Source organism: Globicephala melas, chromosome 2 (genome assembly GCF_963455315.2).
Source record: "Globicephala melas chromosome 2, mGloMel1.2, whole genome shotgun sequence".
NCBI lineage: Eukaryota > Metazoa > Chordata > Mammalia > Artiodactyla > Delphinidae > Globicephala > Globicephala melas.
The window spans coordinates 75,294,669-75,316,899 of record NC_083315.2 but is presented as its reverse complement, the minus strand read 5'-3'; the positions used below and the strand labels follow the sequence as shown (position 1 = coordinate 75,316,899).

Here is a 22,231-nt window from a genome sequence, read left to right as displayed (position 1 = left end):
CAGCAGCAAACAGGGAATGACAATTTCACCAGAAGAGGATTAAGCCACAGGCTCTAATTGGGACTGGATTTGTACAGCCATATTATCTAATCAGGCATCTCCAGGAATCTGTGAGCAGTTGTTAAAACTTCCATGTGCCAGTGAAATAGGGACCAGAAGAAGCAGGTATTGGTGAAAAGAGTGGTCCTTGTAGAGGCCCCAAGATGCAGCCTGAGATGGAACAAAAGAAAAAAAGCTTGAAGCAGAGACTGGTCTTGAAGAGCAGCTTAGCTAAAGAAATGCTCTCCGAGTTCTTGGGCACATTCATAATGATTGTGAGTATTCTCTGATTTGTTATAAAAAAATAACAAAAAGTTATTTTTGTCCATAAACTTTGTACATTAAAAGTTCTTTGGTAATGTACAGCATGGTGACTACAGTTAATAATACCATATTACATATATGAAAATTGCTAAGAGAGTGTATCTTAAAAGTTCTCATCACAAGATAAAAAAATGTGTAACTGGGCTTCCCTTGTGGCGCAGTTGTTGAGGGTCCGCCTGCCGATGCAGGGGACACGGGTTCGTGCCCTGGTCTGGGAAGATCCCACATGCCGCGGAACGGCTGGGCCCGTTAGCCATGGCCGCTGAGCCTGCGCGTCCGGAGCCTGTGCTCCACAACGGGAGAGGCCACAACAGTGAGAAGTCCGCGTACCGCAAAAAAAAAAAAAAAAAAAGTGTAACTATGTGTGGTGATAGATGTTAACTAGACTTATTGTGGTGCTCATTTCATTATATAAACAAATATTGAATTGGTATGTCGCACACCTGAAACTAATAAATTGTTATATGCTAATTATACCTAATTTTTTAAAAAGTTCTTTGCATTGGGTAAATACATAATACTTTAGGAGACTAAGCCAACACTGAGAAACAAATGTGAATTCAAAAAATGGAACTAGTGTAAAATAAGAGAGAGCAATATGTTTTCTGGTCTCTGAAAACCTCTTTGTACCTGATTTGTTCAAGTATTTTCAAGGTGTTATGGACAATTTCCTACATTCCCTCTTGACCATCCTCACCTCTCATCTATGGTGACTTGTTAGGCAGGGGTAGTGTGGGGGAGAAGGGCATTGGAAGGAACAGAGAGAGAAAATAAAAGTCCAAGATTCTTCTGATTCTCGTCACTCTTTACTGGAAAATTGCCCTCAGGGAGACAGAAACCCTGGGGTCATGTTACTTGATAATTTGGTCCCAAAGGGGAGAGTGGTTACTGCCCCGGGCCTAACTTCATCCTCAAGGTGATCTGTGGTATAGAGAAGTGAGGCAAATTCAGTTACAATTCTAAGTGCTCTGCAAAAAATACAGAAGAGGAAGTAAACTAAACATCTATGTATTTTGTAACCAAAAAAGTTAAAACCCTCTTTATTTCTTAACAAGAACCTATTTCATGATCCCATCCTGTCTGAGTTAAGTAAAGGAAAGTGGCTTTTAGCCATTCACTATTCTACTCATGCAAATAGTATTGTGTCCTTCCCTACTATTCAAGGTGGGAGCTAAAGAAATAATATCTTAATACTGTATGCTGAAAAGTTAAACTTTGTATCGTCTGGCTAAAGCCAATAATTTCCTGAAAGGTTTGATTTCTATTTATACTGTTCTAAAACAAACCCTGATGAAATCTTTCATGGTGAGTATAATCTTCAATTTTGTTGAGGCTTGTGGGGATGTGTAAACAAGAAACTTCTGCAAAAACACAATTTTTAATATACATGTAAATTAAAAATTTAATTTTTAATAAATCTACATGGTTTTTCTCAAAGGTTATTCAAAGTAATTGTTTCTGCTTTATTAGAAAATGTGCATTTTGCCTGACTTTCTCTAGTAAAAAGCTTTGCATGTTGATAAGGCATGGAGCAAAGGGAGCACTGAAAAGATGACAGAGTATATGCAGGACTCACTGGTCTTTCATATGTAAAATTAGTTTTCCCCCAGACACTGGGAGTCTGATGCCATTTGCCTCCCTCTTCTCGAAAACTGCTCTTAAGGGAAGCATCTCAAGCTCACTCACACTGTGGTATAAATGACTAATAAGGGCTACTCGTAGCACTAAGGAAAGAGCAGGTCCATGAAAAATTCTCTGTATACTACAACTAAAAACAACAATAATTAAGTCATAAGCTAAAAAACTAGCTCTAATTTGGCCTTTTAGACATTGGGATAGGTAAGTCTTTATGCCTTTGCTAGTGCCAGGGAAATATTTGTTTGATATATTTTTAGCTACTTTATGGTTATTATCACTATTGTGAATAGTACCTTTTAAAAATTATATTTTCTAATTGGTTATTACTAGGGTTTAAGAACAATATTGATTTTTGTATATTGATTTTACATTCAGCAAACTTGGTAATTCTCTTATTAATTCAAATAAGTTTATAGATTATCTTGGCTATTCTGTATAGATCAAGGCCATCAAATTTGAGTGCCACTAGCCATATGTGGCTACTTAAAATTAATCTTAAATAAAATTAAAACTTTAGTTCCTCAGTCTTCCTAGTTCCACTTCACGTGCTCAAGAGCCATATATGACTACTGACTACCATACTGGACGACACAGATGTAGAACTTTTCTCTCACTGAAAAATGCCTTATTGGACTGTGCTGACACAGATAATACTTTTTTCTGAGAATATGAGAGTTTTTATTTTCTTTCTTTTTAGTCCTTAAATTGTTAATTTCTTCTTACTATCTTATTATAGTGGTTAAAACCTCTTGTTCAATGTTATTAGAAGCTATAATTGCAGCATTCTTGTTCTATTCCCAACTTTCAAAAATCTGCTTCTGGTATTTTACCATGAAATGTGATAGTTTCTGTAAGTTTTTGGTAGACATATTTTTTTAACAGAGAATGATACTCCTAATTTATTTATTTATTTATGGCTGTGTTGGGTCTTCGTTTCTGTACGAGGGCTTTCTCTACTTGTGGCAAGTGGGGGCCACTCTTCACCGCGGTGCGCGGGCCTCTCACTATCGCAGCCTCTCTTGTTGTGGAGCACAGGCTCCAGACGCGCAGGCTCAGTAATTGTGGTTCACAGTTGCTAGGCAGCTTGTGGGATCTTCCCAGACCAGGGCTCGAACCTGTGTCCCCTGCATTGGCAGGCAGATTCTCAACCACTGTGCCACCAGGGAAGCCCTGGTAGACATTCTTGATTTGAGAAAGGAAACTCCTGTCTGTTCCTCATTTACTAAAACTCTCATTAGGAAAGACTGTTGAATTTTTAAAAAATACCTTTCTACATCTATTAAAATAAGCACAAGGGCTTCTTATCTGTTGATAAAGAAAATTACATTGATAAATATTTTTGGGTTAAATCATCATTACATTCCTGAGATTAATTCCCACCTACTCATGCAGCATTCAGTTTGCAATGTCTTATTAAGGATCTGAACTATAATTTCATTTATTATGTTGCCCTTGTCTAGTTTTATTACCAAAGCTATATTAGCTTCATGAAATGTTTTGGAATTTTTCCCTCTTTTTATGTTTTCTGGAACATTTTGTATAAAATGAGGATTATGTTTCTTAAAGATTACTTAGCATGTGAACTGAAAAAGGGAGAAGGAGAGAGAAAAAGAGAGAGAGATGTGTGAGAGAAGGTTTCTCTAAAGCTATGTCTCATTTAGATTTTCTATTCTTAATTCCATTTTGGCAATTTATTTTTTTCCTAGGTAACTGTACACTTCATTTCTGTTTTCAAATGTAGTTTTTCAAAATTGTTAATACTTTCAAAATTAACATAGTGAAAGCAGTAATTTTGAGATGATTTTTCATAGTATTTGCTTACAGCTTTTAAAAATCTCTTCTGTACCTGTGGTGATGCCCTTTCTTTAATTTTTAACGTGGTTTCTTTGTTTTCCACTTAGTAGTTTCTGCTTTGACCTTTCTTATATTCTCCCATTGAGTTGATCAGATTTGTTTCTCCCTTTTCTCCTCTGCTTACACTTTCTATTCTTTAAGTACTTATCCTTACATTTAAAAATGTTATTATTGCATTCACAAACTTTAAAGTGAATTAATATCTCTTTGCTTCTGAACAACACAAAAACTTTTTAAAAGCCTCATTGTAATCAACCACTCCATCTTATGCCATTGTTATCTAATATTCTATTCTCATTATTCTTAATATTAGTGTTTTTAAGAGTGAATACTCATTTAAATTTACTATCATTTACCAGTTTACCTGCTAATCATTACTGCATCCATTCATTACTTTCTTTCAGGTGCAATGTTCTTTGTGCAATAAACTTTCTTAAGGAAATTTTTCAGGAAGGGTGTGTTAGGGATAAACTTTCTCAGTCTTTGTTTGCCTATGTCTTTATTTCATTCTCAAGGTTCAGTGATAAATTAGTTGATAAACTTTAGGTTGATGATTGGTTTTGTTTATCATTTTGCAGGTGTCATCCCAATGTCTTTATTATTGCTATTGACAAGTCTGTTACTGGTCTAATTTTTGTCCGTAATAACCTGCATTTCTCTGCCTACTATTACAAGTTTCTTCTTTTTCCTGAAACTTCACTATAATATGACTAGGAATGAATCTTTGTAGTGCTCAGGATTCACTGTTCATCTTCAATGTAAAGATTTGCAATTTTCATCAATTCTAGAAAATTCTCAGCTTATCACCTTTCCTCTCCTCCAGACTATTCTCTCCTTTTAGAATTCCTATTATATTTGTATATATGCTTGACCCTCTCACTTTTTCCTATATGTCTCTTAACCATTCTTTCATAAATCTGTCTCAACCTCTCTATGATGAATTTTCTGTAGTGTTCTTAAATCTGTCTTCTGATTCACTAATTTCCTATTCAGTTATATTTAGTCTTCTGTTTAATACATTCATTAAGTCTTCAGTTTCATTAATATGTTTTCATTTCTAGAAGTTCTATTTGGTTCTTTTACTTAATTGCTTTTCTTTTCCCTCCTTATGTGTTTATTTTTAATCTGTTTAACTTACTAAAGCCTAACATATTTATAGTATTTTATGATATTTTATTTCCATCATCTCAAGTTTTGGAGTTGCTAATCATCTTGCTTATTTTATCCACTGTCTCATTCACAAAGGATCATTTCCTTTAGTGTTTTGTAAATTTGTATTGTAAGCTCTTCAGGAAGGTTTATTATTCAGTGTGGGAAATCTGTACGGCCTGAACCTGTGGAGTTGCTCTTCCAGAACAGGTTTGCATTTGCTTTTGCTAGGGTGTCCAGGTATATCACCAACCAGAAATGATTACTGTGAGGTAGAAAACTGACAAAAAAGAAGACTGATGAATGTGGGTGTGGTGGTGAAGAGCACTCACTCTAGAGAACAGCTCTCTGCTCCCTTTCTCCCACATGGGATGTGTGACCATGAGTGACTAGGAAACCCCATGCTTTCTCTAAATGAGGCTGATCCTCTTCAAGTCCTGAGACCCTGAGTCAGTATCAGCTGAAGAAGGATTTTCCTGCGGGCTTCCCCTTATCATCAGTGAACATGAAGGGCCAGACTAACTTGGGAAATTTCAGAGTTCCAAAGAACCTGGGGAGAAACGTCTGTTCTGAGTCACTGATCTAAGGGCTGCAGACTCATAAAGCCAAATTTGATTCTGCCAAACAAAACTGTGCTTGTGATCCCTGAGTTTTAATTTTGACCCAGAAAACTTGCTATTTTCATTACTTTCAAAGGGGAAGTATTTTTGTTTTTTACTTTCCAGAAGCGGAGTTGCTTAATTTTTCTTTAATGACAAAGTTTTCTGCAACATGTTTTCATTACTTGACAAGAAAGGAGAACATGGGATGAGAGCAGAAGCTGGCTCCTCCTTACTCATCAGCCTTGTGATGTACATATGGCATAAAGTGAGGCCTTTGAGGAAGGGAAGCCTCACAGAAGTGAGACAACCCATACAACATATCAAGATGCTGAAAGAGCCCAGCAGTGACTCCATGCATCTAGTGGGCACCTTATTTCACATCTGAGGTAGGATTGCTACGTTCACTGACCCTGGAAAGCAAAGCAAATGCTTTAAAAGAAAATATGCCAGCAAAATATGCACCACCCCCCCTCAGCCATCTTGATAGATTGGCTGATATGCTCTAAGGTACAGGTCTGGGATGGTCAGCGAAGACCAAAAAGGACCCAAGGGTTTAGTCCCTCTCGTCCTAGAATTGGCCCACATGGCTTAGACTCTGTGTAAAACTTTCTTAGCAGGACAACTCCCCTCAAAACCTATGCCTCGGGCTTCCCTGGTGGCGCAGTGGTTGAGAGTCTGCCTGCCGATGCAGGGGACACAGGTTCGTGCCCCGGTCCAGGAAGATCCCACAGATCGGACGTGCAGCCTCAGTGGCCATGGCTCATGGGCCCAGCCGCTCTGTGGCATGTGGGATCTTCCCGGACCGGGGCACGAACCCGTGTCCCCTGCATCGGCAGGCGGACTCTCAACCACTGCGCCACCAGGGAAGCCCTAAGTAGTTTTCTTAACTGTAGGAGTTATCAGAGCCTTTAATCTTCACTGTAAATTTCTAAGAGGGGACTAGAACATACAGTTGTCCCCAGAGTTACTTGACCACAAACCACTTTTTTTGAGGAGCACCTCACAGAACTGATAAACTGTGGAACACACTTTGGGAACTGCAAGCCCTGGAATGAACCTAAGAAACAAATCAGTGCCCAAAACTCCTCCATCTTCAGTGATCTTCCAGATTGAGGGTGACCCGAGGTATACTTGACTTTGTTGGGCCACTCTGAATAAAGAGAGAATTGTCCTCAGCAACCCCCCATCCACACCCAGCACACTCAGCCCCATGGTTATCCTGATATGAACATACACACCTTAATCAATAATCAGTTTCTTATTCTGGCCCTGGGATCATGGTCAAGCTCTTGTCCAAGCTAACATTATTTGGGATGAGCTGAGGGAGGAGTGAATGGCTGGTGTAGATCAGAAAAGGAGAGCACTATTCTCTTCAGCCTAGTGGAAATAGTGGAGTTTAGTCTTCTCTCATTTCTGAGGTCTGTGTTGGTTCTTGGTACTCTTTTCTATTTGGAGACCTATAAAATTGGCCATTTGCCCATTCACCTGTTTCTCAAATCTCAGATTCCTCTCTTTTGATGAACCTGCCTTAATATCATCTCTTTTGAAGTACAGCTGGTTCTTGAGAGGTCACTGATCACATTCTGATATTATCTCAGGCTACATGCCACCCAATACTTTATTTTTAACTGGAATGTCCAGATTTCAGTCTTGGTTCTTTGTGACCTTTTTTGTTATGACTGAGAAAGTTTTATTTTCCAGTTGGAAAACTAACTGACTGGAAAGCCGTGCCTGAAGAGGCATTCTGTCCTAATAAACAAACCAAGCAGCCCCACCAAGGTAGCAGAAGTTGTCTCAGGAGAAACACAGGACTGGGAATCAGAGAACCTGGCTCCCGACTCAGATTCTGTCACTTATTAGCTATAGGATTTTTTGCTAAGTCATCCAGTCTTTCACTTTTTAAATGAGGATTAAGTGTTGGGAGGAATAACGGAAGTAACAGAAGTGAGCATGCTTGGCCCACAGTATACATGCTGTAAATGTTTGCTCATTCATCCACCCAGCGGCCAAAATTATGTGCAATCAAACCTGGGCTTTATCACATACTGCCTGTGTGTATGTGAGGAATTCTCTTGACCTCTTAACCTCCCTAAGCTTTGTTTCCTGATATGTAAAGTGGAGACAGTTAAGAGGACCTGACTCATAGGGTCTTTGTGAGGATTAATAGGCTAATGTATGCTATTATACTCAATAAGTAGTATTTGTTATTGTTGTTCTTGTTGTTACTACTATCATTACATGTTCCAATGGACACAGTTACATAAACTAAATAGGTATATACAGACAGATAGAGTAGGAGGTGGGACTTCTGGTAACACATACCTACAGCACGGGCCGGAGGGACAAGGTTTGCAGAGACCAGTGTACTGACAGGTTGGGATTTGTTCTTCCTCTCCAATTACAAAAGACACAACGCTTACAGGGAGAGGAGAGCCTGTGGCAGGCCCCAAAATGACTTTCTTCTCAAGAATAGGACTGTGTTTTCGGTCTCCCTGTTACTACCTCCCTAGATAAAGCTTTGCCCATAGTTATTCCTTCACTTGAACGTAGCCAACAATCCTTCCTCCAGAAAGTGGGAGGCTGTCCTGCGTCTCAGCCCAGGTAGGTTATCCCCATGGTATCTGTGGGGCCAGGAAGTCACTGGCCCCAAAATCTCAATGGGTTTCTGTTTCTAGGACTTAAGATGGTACTCAATAGCCCCAAAGCTTATTGAGACCAGTCAGGTAAGATATCTGAGTGACAGGGGCATGGTGGAGTTAGGGAGGAAGTGGACAGTGTATGCCATGTCCTGGGGGGGCAGCTGCCACCCAGACCGTCTCCACTGTGGCTAAGTGGGAATGGGGTAAGGCTTTATCAGATATTCCAGTTTTTCAAGAATGGTCAGTAATCCAGAGTTCTGTGTGTAATTTTTCTATTTTTTTAGCAAATTTATGTGGTTTTTTTTGGCCATGTTGGGTCTTTGCTGCTGCGCGTGGGCTTTCTCTAGTTGTGGCAAGCAGGGGCTACTCTTCGCTGCAGTGCGTGGGCTTCTCATTGCAGCGGCTTCTCTTGTTGTGGAGCATGGGCTCTAGATACACGGGCTTCAGTAGTTGTGACTCATGGGCTCTAGAGCACAGGCTCAGTAGTTGTGGCGCACGGGCTTAGTTGCTCCACGGCACGTGGGATCTTCCTGGACTAGGGCTCGAACCTGTGTCTCCTGCATTGGCAGGCAGATTCTAAACCACTGTGCCACCAGGGAAGCACAATTTTTCTATTTTTAAATACTGGTAACAATTTCTAAAATTATAAAAAATCACCACGTGGGCCAAACAAAACACATCTTTGAGTCAATCCTACTCATAGGCTGTCTTTAGCCATGGACCACCAGTTTGTGACTCTGCCCTGAAGGTGTCCTTAACCACATTCTACAAAGACAAAATATTCTCACCACAAAAGCGCAAATGGAGAGATTGTGAGGGCTACTGTCCAATGTCGTCTGTTTACAGGGGCCCTGGCTATTAGAAATCTAAGTCCTACGTGCAAGATTGTGGTCCTTTCCTTTCCCCATCCTACCCCCTAGTAAAATTGGTTGAGGCAATAGGGTGAAAACAGTTTTATTTCTGGCAATATCAGAAGATAAATCTTGATCTTATATTATCGTAGTCAAGTTCCTCATGAGGCCAATCTGTTATACACTCGTGATATATTAATACATCTAGGACTTAATAGTATTGTCAGGTGGCTCAATAATTTTGGGTATTAATCAAGTAATTCAAGAATTTGGGGAGACTTAAATGTCAAAATTTCCATCACCTAGTTAGTAAGGCTGAATTATGAAACCACATCCCCATGCACACCTTCCCTAGGCATAAATACTTAAACCATCCACGAATAACAGGATTATAACATAAAACGACAGGGAATCACTTCATACTGTTCTTGTGATTCTTACCAGTTCCCAGCTCCTACCTCTCCTACTGGTCTGTGAACTTTGGAGGCCCTGTGTCTGTTTTTTTGCATCCCTATGACACCAGGCACTGTGCATGGCACTTAGAAGTTTTCATTGTACATGAACAGGGAGGAATGGATGAAGAAAAGTGAATGCCAATTCCCAGTGAGAGGTATTTGTAGATTTGGAGATCTTCATTTCCCACAATTTGATTTTTTGAAAGAGAGGCTTCTGAAGTACAAATCTGGACAAATGACTTATTTGGCTCAGGTACACTTGAGGGCTGTTTATGTAAGTGAAGGAACATGAACTTTGGACGGAAATGTTAATTTTAGGTTCAAAACGATCTTCTCACTAGCTATAGTCCTCAGGCAAATTACTTAATTTCTTTGACCTAAGTTTTCTTTAGATGAAAAGAGCAGTTTTCCTCCCCCTTAGGTTATTATTGGGACTAAATGAGATTATTTATAACATATCTATATCTATATATATATGTGGGTGGGTGGGTGGGTGTATACATATACACTCACCCACCTACACATAATACAACTCAGTTTATTTAAAATATAAATGTTGCCACAGATATGCCCTTTTAATGCTGACTTCTGTTTTATGAATATTTACATCATTTAATGACAAATTATCGACTGAAGAATACTTTTCATTCAAAATATATTCCTTACCTATTTCCAAGAAGACCTGCAGCAACATAAGGTAAATAGTCATACATGGTTCATGTCTTGGGTCACGCTGTTGCTGCCCACGTGGCACACAGCAAACATGACCCAAACTGACACTACTGGATTAAAGGAGGATACTGGCTTCCTAGATACATTTTTAAAAGAACAATAGTAAATAAACACTAGCCAGGTGTGCTCTGGAGATACTGGAGCAGTTTAGAATGGCCACCTGGGTTAGTTCTTTGGCTCTTTTTCAGTAAAATGTACTAACGGGGCACTTCGGGTAGAGGGGAAGAGGTGGAATTGGTTGACTTCTTGAGTCTTGGTGTTGTGAATAGGTTGAATGCTAAATAAGTGCCCTAAATTTTGGCCAGCTCCACAAGAAATCCACATGGCTCGTGGGTGTGGTTTGTAAGTGTAGAAAAGGCCCACCCCACCTTCTCTCAGCCCACTGACTCCCCGGAGTAGGCAGGTTTTGTCAGCATTAGGGGGAGGAGTGTGATTTCTGCTGATGACTACAAGATTGGGAGACACTATGAGGAAAGAAAACGAGCAAAAGAGAACAAGAGAGGAAAAGGTTTAACTCTGCCTTCAGGTCTAGTTTTCCCCGGTGAGCACTTGGTCATCTAGTGGAAGTTGTCTCTGCAAAGGGAGCTAGAAATCAAGCAAACAGAAATCCATAAAAAAAGTTTTGCATAAACTAAAAAGTTGCACTTAATCACCAACATGTCTCTTTGATCTCTGAGAAAGGAAGGGAAATGGGGCTGAAAAGAATTTTTCTCTAGGTCATGGGAAGCTTTAGAGAAAAAGTACAAGTGTTGGGTACTTTTCTGAACTAGAGTGATCACATGTGTTGTCAGCAGAGAAGCCACTTGTCCTGGCACAAAGAGCAGGTTCTACAAGGAGGCTTCCAACTGAGCTTCAACCTCAGTCTTTTTTCCTCAGACTGTATCTGGTCTGCAGGGAGGCCTTTTATACTGGGTGGATGGTAACAGATGGTTGCTGCCTGGGCTCTCCAAGTCCTTCAACATTCCCAGACAGCCTTTACTCTCAGTACGCAGATAGGAAAAACGGTGCCCCATCTCACTTCCTGTGGAAAACCCAGTGTCCTCCCTGAAAACTTCCATGAATTCTTGGGGGCATTGGTTGGTTCTGATGACCTTTTGCCCTGTCCAATACATCATGGTTAGGAGCACAGTCCTCTGACTAAGACCTGGGATCAAATCCTGGTTCTGTCTCCTTTATTTTTACTATGTAACATTGGGAAAATTGCTTGGCCTTTCCCAGCCTCAATTTCCTCATCCATAAAATGCAGATAATAATACTTCCCCTTCAGGGTGATCATAAGTTAATGGGATAATGATGAAGTAATACAGGAAAAGCACTTAGCACGGAAGTTGGCACAAAGCACACACCAAATAGATGGTAGCTGGTATTTGTATTCCTTTACTCACATTACCCTAAACAGATGAGTAAAGATAGTTAACGTTTCATACAGCCTTTATTCCAAAGTCTATGACAACGATTCCCAAGGAGCTCCTTTCGACTTTAAAATTTTTTCAGGAGCTCTATAGGATAGAAACTGTTCTTTTAGTATCCATTAATTCTGAAAATACTGAAACAGAAAGGTAGATACAAGACATGTTAATTTTTTCCTTCTTTGGATAACGTTGATGTGCACAGGGAATCACAGACCTCTTGCGATAATTAGAAGGTTCCCAGGTGATCCCTGGCTCCAGGGTGCATGCATTTGCCAACATTTTGCTAAGTAATCCCTAACCTTCGCTAACTGCTTTTCTGAAAGGGCTCAGTTTTTACATACTCACTGAACAAATATTTTGAGTGCCTGTTTTGCACTCTGTTCTGTGCTCAGAACATCTTGGCTTTCACTTTTTAAAGGAGGTAGTATATGCAAAGGGGATTTGAGAAGGCTCAAATGAAATAAAATCTGTGGACTCATTATCCTCTCTCCTCATCTCCAGCATTTCATTGTGTCCATTAATCAGCCTGTCATAGGGTTCATGGCTCAGTTGGGAACTTCCCAGCAGTCCCAAGTGGTGTGTCTTAGAAATTACACCGCCCACTTTTTACATCTTACCCTCAAATTAACTTCTTCTCTTGAAAAAGCATTTTACGCAGGATTTTTTCCTGCTTGTTTATAGATATTTTAATTTTTTTCGTAAGTATTGTTTGAGCACGGAATACAAAGAAGCATGAGAGCCCTGGTGAACATTACAGCCTTGGTGGGGTGCCACGAGGCAAGGTGAAATGAAATGACATTGTAAAGACATGGCACAATAAGCAGAAGAGAACTCTTGAGGGCTTCAGTTGCCAGAGAAAGCCCTAGGGGAAAGGTAGCATTTTAGCTCAGGGTTAAGAATAGATCGGTTTTGATTGGGAAACATGCAGAAAAGATATTCTGCTGGTAGGTATAGCATGAGCAGGTGTGCAGAGGTGGAAATGAGTGTCATGAGCTCAAAGGACTCAAAGTGACTGGCTGATGCAGAGACTTATGCTGAAGAACCCTGGGCAGAAAGTAGCTGGGGATTGTGAGGCAAGGCCCTGAGTACCAGGTTAAGGGGCAATTCGGTATGCTGGCAATTCCTGAGCAACGGGGGTGGGACAGTATGTATGTTGTGCTTCATCTGGCATGGTCACTGAGTGGGGAGACACTGGAAGTGGAGACCGTGGTCAGGGGCCACAGAAGACGACTCCGAAGATTTGGGAATGATTGACTATGGGCAGCCAAGAGAGAGAAGAGGAAGGAATACCAAAAGATTCCAGAATGTATGGCCTGGGTGACTGGGAATGACTGGGGGTACCTCACTCACCAATCAATCTTTTATAGGAGTTCTGCCTTTCAAATGTCTTTCTTCCTTTTCCACTGAAATTCTTTCTCCCACTCCTGCCATGCAAGGAACCTGATAACAACGGTATTTACCCCCTTCTCTTTTCTAGTGTTGCTTTACTACCAAAAGCACTAAAATCTTGCCATCTATGCAACGACCTATCTTTCAAGAGTAATCACAAATACGTAAAACACCTTGAAGTTCTCGTCAGTTTCTCACTTCCCCTCTCGCCCCAAAATTTTGATCTCATGTTTGGAATGAAATAGTAGCTATTTCTAATATCTGTCATAGATGTGTTTTCGCCCCATTTTTATTGCCAGGCAGTGCATTAGTGGTTAAGTTCATGAGTCCCTTTGTTTCAATTTATTTACCCTGAATTGGGGCTTTCCTTTTGAGTTTATACCAAAGGCAATAATATCCTGCATCTATTATTGTCCTTTGTTGTTTAAATAGTGCCTTCATTAAGGTTATCCCATTTAAACCTTCACTGAACAATCCTATGAAACAAGTCTGGCAGGTATTATTTTTCAAGAAATGAGCAAGCTTAGGCTGAGAAGTAACATGTTCATTTACACAGACACCAAGTGTCATAACTGGAAATAACATGTAGGATCTGGTTATTTAATTACGTCCAGTATACTAGATGCTGTTAAAAGGCAAATAAGTTGATTACACAATCGTAAGCATCTTACAAAATTGGGAAAACCAGGCATTAATATGTGAACAGTTGAATTACATCCTGTGGTTAAGTGCTCCGCTAGACAGCAATACAAGCAAGGAGCAGAAGGTACATGATTAATTACCATGTCATAATGTGATGCACAAATAAGGGAGGACTGCCTACAAAACAGAAGACATTTGCAAACGATATATCTGATAAGGGGTTAATATCCCAAATATGCAAAGAACTCATATAACTCAACATCAAAGAAACAAATGTGTATAGGACCTGAACAGACATTTTTTCAAAGAAGACATACAGATGGTCAGCAGGCACATGAAGAGATGCTCAACAACACTAATCATCAAAGAAATGCAAATCAAAACCACAATGAGGCGTCACCACACACCTGTTAGAATGGCTATCATCAAAAAGACAACAAATAACAAGTGTTGGCAGGGATGTGGAGAAAAGGGAACTTTCATGCACTGCTGGTGGGAATGTAAATTGGTGCAGCCACTATAGAAAACAGGATGGAGGTTTCCCCCCAAATTAAAAATAAAACTACCACATGATCCAGCAATTCCATTCCTGGGTATTTATCCGAAGAAAATAGAAACACTAATTTGAAAAGTTATATGTATCCCTATGTTCACTGCAGCATTATTTACAATAGCCAAGATATGGAAGCAACCTAAGAGTCCATCAATAGAGCAATGGATAAAGAAGATGTGGTATGTATATACAATGGAATACTACTCAACCATAAAAAGAATGAAATCTTTCCATTTGTGACAATATGGATGGACCTCGAGGGTATTATGCTAGGTAAAATAAGTCAGAGAATCTAAAATCAAAATACATAAACAAATATAACAAATAGAAACAGACTCACAGATATAGAGAACAAACAGGTGGTTGCCAAATGGGAGGGCGGTGGAGGGATGAGTGAAATAGGTGAGGGAAATTAAGAGGTACAAACTTCCAGTTACAAAATGAGTCACAGGGATGAAAAGTACAGCATGGGGAACACAGTAATGTTGTAATAAGTTTGTATGGTGACAGATGGTAACTAGACTTGTGGTGATCATTTTGTAATGTATGAAAATAGTGAATCGTGTTTTAGGTCAATCATACTTTAATAAATAAATAAATATTTTTAAAGTTACTGGGGAGAAATAAGCCAAAATGTTTATAATGTCTGTTCATAGGTAAAGGCATTGTGATTGGGTTTTTTCTTTATATTTTTATATATTCCTCATATTCTCTATAAGGAGCCTACACAGGATTTTTGGTCTTAAATAATAAACATTTCTAAAAGCTTAAAAAAAATAAGGGAGGATTGTGTCCATTCCTGGGCTCCGTGCTTAAAAGGGGTGCTAACAACCTAGAGCTTATCCAGGTGACACTCACTGGGAATCTGAGGAGCCCTAGGGATCAAAGGCGAAGGGACAAACATCCAGCAGAAAAGATCTCAGGGAGGACCTTTTGTTCCCTCTACTTAATGGAGTGCCTGGTGTATAAAACAGGCTTCTTCTCTGAGGTCCCAAGAGTAAGCCAGGAACTAATGAACAGAGGTTACGGGAAAAAAGGACTCCAACTTCATATAAGGAAGGACTCCCCAACCACTGGAACACCAAAAATATTTAGAACAAGCTACCTGATGTGGTAATGAGCTCCCTATTCCTAAAGGTAACCAACATGGGCCAAGTTAATGCCTATTAAAGATGTTGTAATTTGTGTGCTATTGAGTTCAGAACCAAAGCAGTGCTATGGCCGAGAGGTAGCATGATGCAGGGTTTAAGAACGCAGGCTCTGAAGGCTGTACAGTGCTCACCCTTGGAACTCAGCCAAGCCACACAGAGACCATTTGTAGATGTGTTGGCCAACCCACCAGCTGAGGCATCAGCTGACAGCTGACATCAACCACTAGACATGTGACTGTGTGAGCCTTCAGATAATTCCAGTCTTTCAAGTTTTGAACCACCACGTTTGATACCAAATGGAGCAGACGTAAGATGCTCTACCAAACCTTGCCCAAATGATAGATTCACAAGCAAAATAAATGTTACCATTTTAAACCACTAAGTTTGGGAGTAGTTAGTTTCGTAGCACTGAATAACCGGAACACAATGTTTATGTGATCTTCTGAATTGCCATTGATCTTCAAGGCCACCTACAGGTACTGAGTCAAGTAGAAGGAGATATTATTTGCAGAAAGGGGCTCAGGTGTCTTGGGCTAATGAGAGAAGAGAAGGCTTGATGAAACTATTGGGAGAATATGAATGAGAAATGAACGAAGACTTCTGGGGGCACAGTGAAGACTAGATCCATGGCTTTGTAATACCCTCCCTCCCCTACATGGTTTTGTGATTTTTTTTACCTACCTGGAGAAGGTAGGTGCTGGATCCTGACAAGAAGGTGGAAGAGACCTTGACGGTCTGTTGATGGCATGCATATGGATGGTGGACTTGGGAAACACAACACCCAAGGAAACAGAATAAAACAGGATAGACTAGCATATTGTTGCCTGTTGGCATGTAAAGGAATCTTAGAGATTGTTTTCTAGATAAGGAAATCTAGATCAGGCACCTGGAGAACAACTAAGTATTAACTGTTCAGTACAGACAGTACAAGTGAATTTCAGAGAAAAGAGGTTAGGTTTAGTGAGAAGAATATGAAAGGGTGATGGGTCCAAAAAAAGATTTCTAGATAGGGAGACCTGAAAAATTGAGACAGGTTGGCTCTTTCTGTGTCTAAGAAGGGGGAAAGTATGGCAGTTCTTAAAGGTTAGAGCACAGAATCATGCTGGAAATTCTATCAGTAACACCATAAACAACAGTTCTCTCATTTTCTTAAGGAAAAAAATTACAGTGGGCACAGAGAAGAAGGAAACCAGAGTGGATGACCAATTCCCTAGCAATCAGACCATGATAACATTAGAATATCCCAGATCTGCTTCCCTGGTGCTGTGAATGCAGCTGGGATGAAGCAGGCAAGGAAAGATACTAGCAGGCAATTACCTGTCTTCCTCATTGATTTTCGGGCTGTATGAATGTATTTAAAAATTAAGAAGCAGTGATGTCAAGTTGGGCTGAAATCCTCTGAGTAACAATTTCTGACTAGGGTAACTTACCTTGTTCATTTCTCCATCTGCTCCTTTCTTGCAGTGCACAGCATCAGTTATCCTCTCTAGAAAAGAACAAAAAAGCAATTTCAACATCTAGGGTAGAAGAGGAGAGTATTAATCACAATGAAGTTTGACAGGACAGAAGCCTCCCCAGGTCCACTCAGGCCATTTAAAGCTTTTACGCCCCCTGTAGACTATCACAAGTGCATGAACATCAGACCATAAAAGAGGGAAGAAGCTTATGTGGAAAGTAGTAATAGCTCAGGACTGGCCAGTGTCTGGATGTGTCTCTTCTTACCCCCGGTTGTCTAAATCAGGTCATCTCAGCTGTCAGGAGTGTTTTTCTCCTTTTTTCAGAAGATGCTACCAAAATGCCAGTTAGCTTGGAAGTTGTGCCAGGTGCATTTAATTGGCTATAAATTAAAAAGAAAGACACAGTGTGGTTTTTGTGTTTTTTTTACATCTTTATTAGAGTATAATTGCTTTACAATGGTGTGTTAGTTTCTGCTTTATAACAAAGTGAATCAGTTATACATATACATATGTTCCCATATCTCTTCCCTCTTGCGTCTCCCTCCCTCCCACCCTCCCTATCCCACCCCTCCACGCGGTCACAAAGCACCGAGCTGATCTCCCTGAGCTATGCAGCTGCTTCCCACTAGCTATCTACCTTACGTTTAGTAGTGTATATATGTCCATGCCTCTCTCTCGCTTTGTCACAGCTTACCCTTCCCCCTCCCCATATCCTCAAGTCCATTCTCTAGTAGGTATGTGTCTTTATTCCTGTCTTACCCCTAGGTTCTTCATGACATTTTTTTTCTTAAATTCCATATATATGTGTTAGCATACGGTATTCTGACAGTTATTATAACAGATAGGGATCCTAGAAAAAAATAATGTCAAGCCTAGGTGAAATTGGTAGGCTGTGAAACGAACCCAAGGGATTTTTTTCTTTTTGGAAAGGGAAAAGGGAACATGTTCCTGCTGCAACTTTATTTAGCTCTCAGTACAGGGTCTGGAGTCTTTGATTAACGTCAAAGACAGCCCTGTGCGTGTGATATGCAGCCCCTGTGCTCCCCTTGAGATGTCAAGTCCTACTTCTCCTTACTGTCTATCAGGTAGAGCTAAATCAATATATCTTAGAATCAGGGACTGGAGTGGATGTTAAAAGATCATCTAGGTAATTTCTCTGCCTTCAGGGAGGAGTAAACCAAAATCGTTCTATATGTATTAAATATCCATTGTTTCTAAATTGTATTTATCTGAAGGACTCCACAATGGGTCCCAAGGGAGCTATTTAGAATTAATTCATCACTATCAGGAAATGACTTATGTGCAACTTCTCATATTTCAGGTTCAGACTTCCTTTCTCATTCTTTTGTGAAGGGACACAAGAGCTGGTTATTACCTTCCTGATAAGAAGTCTTCACATTCTTAATCTCTTGTTCCTTAAATACGTTTGTTTCTGAAACCTTTCTTCATATGCCCTTAAATAATATCCATTACTTGATGCTGAGCCCTCCCTCCAGTTGGTTGCTCTTCTTTAGTTATAAAACCCAAAACAGAACCTGTATTCTACAAAAAGTTGTGGCTACTTGACATCTAAGAGCAATGATCTAATGATCCTGCAGCCCAGAACTTATTCCTCCAGGACCACACTGGCTCTTTCAACCACAGAGTGACAAAGGCTGATGGTGATTCGTTGTCCTGTTGTTTTCCTACCAAACTTGTATGTGACTGTTTCATCTTTTCCAATAACCCTCCCTCACCAAATGTTCCTTTCTTCCCCCCTTACTTCTTCCTGCCCTTCCTTCCTTCCTTCCTTCCTTCTTTCCTTCCTTCCTTTTGAGGTATAATTGACATACACCATTATATTAGTTTCAGTTTTACAACATAATGATTTGATATTTATATATATTATGAAATGATTACCAAACCACTTGGTTTATAAATTCATACAACATTTTAACACTGTGCAGTCTTAACAAAACTCATCCATAAGCCAGATGCAGCCTTGGGACCATCATTTTGCTACCTGTGCACAGCTGGAAGATTATCATTTGATTTGCACGAGGCCTATGGCAGTCCAAGCCATGAGTGTGCTTGAAAAATGCTTCTTGTTACTCTGACTTTCCATTGTCTGTGACAGTGGCCATCTTCACTTACTTGTTGAGTTCCCGTTCATTCCAGGTCCTTGGATGTGGCTGTGTTGCCCAAGCTGTCCTCAGCCGAGGACGTCATGGAGGAATCATCACTATCAATATTGGACTTTCAATGGCAATAGTAATGGCCATTTATGTTGCTGGAGGTGTCTCTGGTAAGTAATAGAAATAATAATAATAACAGCTACTATTAACTCAACCATTCCAATGTACTAGTGCAGTTCTGGGTACTCTACAGACCTTAATTTTTTTAGATCTCAACAGTCCTGCAAGAATATGTATTTGATTCTATTTTTATAGATGACAAAATTTAAATGGCCAGCAAATGCTAAGTGAGTGGCACAAAGGCAACACTTAGCAAAAGACAGAGATGAGGGTTGGAACTCAGAACTGACTGATTCCTAAATCTGGTTACAGAATAGTATTCTTCATCGATCAATAGAGTCTTTACTAGCTCTTCCCCATGCTTGGAAACTACTTCCCAGATATGCTGTGAATAGCCCAGTGAATATCACTCCAACAGAGGCAATTCCCTGGACCTTTATCCACAGCAATCAGGGAGAGCCTAGGTCATTTGCAAAATAGCTAGTGTGTTCATGGAGCTGCAGGGCTAGTCAGAAGGTCTTGGTCCAATTCTGTTCTGAGTGGTAGGCTAATTAGAAGCCATTCTCAAGGTTCTGAGGAGCAAAATGAAATGATATTTAACACAGCCTGGGACCTTAGGAAGGAACTGTGGAAATGATCCACTTCCCAAAGGCTTGCAGAATCCTCAGCAGCCTTGTCTGGGGGCTCAGAGAACTAAGGCAAGACTGTTGGTGATAACGGAAGAAGGGACCCCCTGCATGCTGGGCACTGTACTGGGTGCTGTACATACTTTATCTCCTCTCACTTCTATAGCAGCACTCTGAGGCTGGTATTATTGTCCATTCTACAGAGAAAACTGGAGCTCCAAGGGATTGAGTAAATTGCCAGAAGTCCCACAGCTGGCAAAGAGACAGATCAAAGATTTGACCCAGGTCTATACGACAGCAAAGCACAGGTCCCCATTATTATACAACATTTCCAGCGGTCTACTATGGGAAGGACAGTACAGGCAGGGCCTATGGGCAGTACGGTGCAGCTGGAGGATCCTGCAGTTGAGCTGGCTGGACTGGTGACAAGTGCTGCCACTGGAGCGCTAAAGAATGATTGCCCAGACCCCCACGGAGCATCCACGGGCTGGGCACTTGGAACAGTCATTTGCTAGCTGTCAGCCTTTCCATATCACAGGCCGACTCAGATCCTGGGGCAGACCAGGTTACAGATTCCCATACATGTAGTTTGTTTGGCCCGAGCAGTGTTTCTGTTCAAACTCTTGCCGAGCCTTTGCTGTGATCCCAGCACTGTACTACCTACCTAAGACACAAGAATAACCAGGGGAACACCAATGAATGTGCCAAGGCTTAATTACAGTTGCAGGCCTTGACACCAGACACACAACACACTCCTGGCTTCAAATAAGCATGCAGGATGCTCCACTGCCTCCCCTCACGCTCCCAACTACATTCACACAGGTGTTGTTTCCACAAACCATGCAATATAAATGTAGGCATGTTTTCAGCGATTTTTTTAAGGTGGAGATGTGGTTTTGCAGTATTTCACCTGCATAACACCCTGAATTAAACTTCATCAAATATTTACTTAGGATAAATTGGTCCCAGACCCTACCAATGTAGCTAACACCCTTTACCACCAGCACTGTCAATGTCTGCTTGCATCCACTGATATATTTGGAGTCACGATAGGAGGAGAAGGGACAGGGACCAGCAGGAAGGGGGAAGAGGGAGTAAAGGATGGTGTGGAGTCTTCCCATCCGGCCTTTAGACTGGGATTAAGCCCCTGCGCTCAGAGTAAGGGCCAGAACTGATGGGACTGTTTTCACTAGAGGCTGCTTCTGGGTGAGGCTTGGGAGCTGTCCACATTGTTTATGAGAGACTGTGAGATCTCAAAATGCAAGGAGAGCAGTTTCTGAGCCTGGCTGATATAAGGTAGCATGGAGTTGGAAAAGGAGCTTATCTCCCCATCTCTGTTTGGAAATGATATTCAAGCTCCCTGAGAACTGGGGGGGAACGTGCACAGACAACACACTGGCCCACTGATGACATCAGTGCAGACTCAGTATTGGCTTCAGCAGCCCAGGAACAGGAGAGGAAGACTACATAGGGGAGGTGACTTTCTCACAGTGGCTGCAGCTAACATGCTGGTTTGTGGGCATATGTGAGGCCCTCTTTGGGAATTCCAAAACTAACCAATGTATATTAGGCATAAACATAAATGGGATCCCACTTTGTGGTCCAGACTGGTAAGGTCAGCTGACATCTGGTTGTGGAACATAAAGCATTACTTTACTGCATGGCAGTTACCACACCCTGCTCCCTTGTGAACTTGCCAGTAGTCTGGCAATCCAATCTGGCCAATCAGAACTCATAATGCCCTAATTATGCACCATCCCCCACAAAGCGTTTACACTGCCAGCTTGTACCTAGACTATGGCGGTTGTTTTTGATGTAGTTTTTTTATAAGCAATAAAAATTCACTGAAAAATCAAAATAGCTTTGCTTAATGACAAATAAAATGTTAAGATGATCTCTATCACAGATCATCTGTGGGTGGTGGGCAGGAGACTCATCTAGGACAGAACCTTGAAAGAGCTCACCTTGCTCATGTAAGACTTTCATCTCAGGCCTCGGGGAATCCAGCTATCCCCCTGGGCTCTTTATGTGAATAATCTGATCGTCACAACCACCTTGGCAGGGCCAAGATGTGAGTGTGGCCTTCTCTGACTCTTGCACTCATGTTCTTTCCACTACACTGCTCTGCTTTGTCCTTCGGGTAAGCCAAGTGATCACGCATCTCTGCAAGGAGAAACTCTCCTCGTTGCTTTGCAAAGCACCCTCCTGGGCACACCCTCTCTGACTCCCAAACAACTTTCCCTCTGTAGATCTTTGTAGTCTGAGCTATCTGAATAAAGACCTCTGACTATTTCTTCAACTTTCATATCTTTTTTTTTCTTCAATTTTTAAAATTGAAGTAGAGTTGATTTACAATGTTGTGCCAGTCTCTGCTGCACAGCAAAGTGACTCAGTTATACACATAGAGACATTCTTTTTTTATATTCTTTTCCGTTATGGTTTATCTCAGGAGATTGGATATAGCTCCCCATGCTATACATTAGG

At 40.8% G+C, this 22,231-nt stretch overlaps 1 protein-coding gene across 2 annotated transcripts in view; it reads left to right on the top strand.

The window, feature by feature from the left end:
* Positions 1-203: 203 nt before the first annotated feature.
* AQP9 (aquaporin 9) overlaps positions 204-22,231 on the top strand; it is a 33,151-nt gene continuing 11,123 nt past the window's right edge. For both annotated transcript variants that reach the window (XM_030878817.2, XM_060293565.1), the window contains exons 1-2: positions 204-314; positions 19,045-19,171. In XM_030878817.2, the coding sequence (XP_030734677.2) occupies positions 204-314; positions 19,045-19,171 (238 nt within the window). The remainder of the gene's footprint in view (positions 315-19,044; positions 19,172-22,231) is intronic.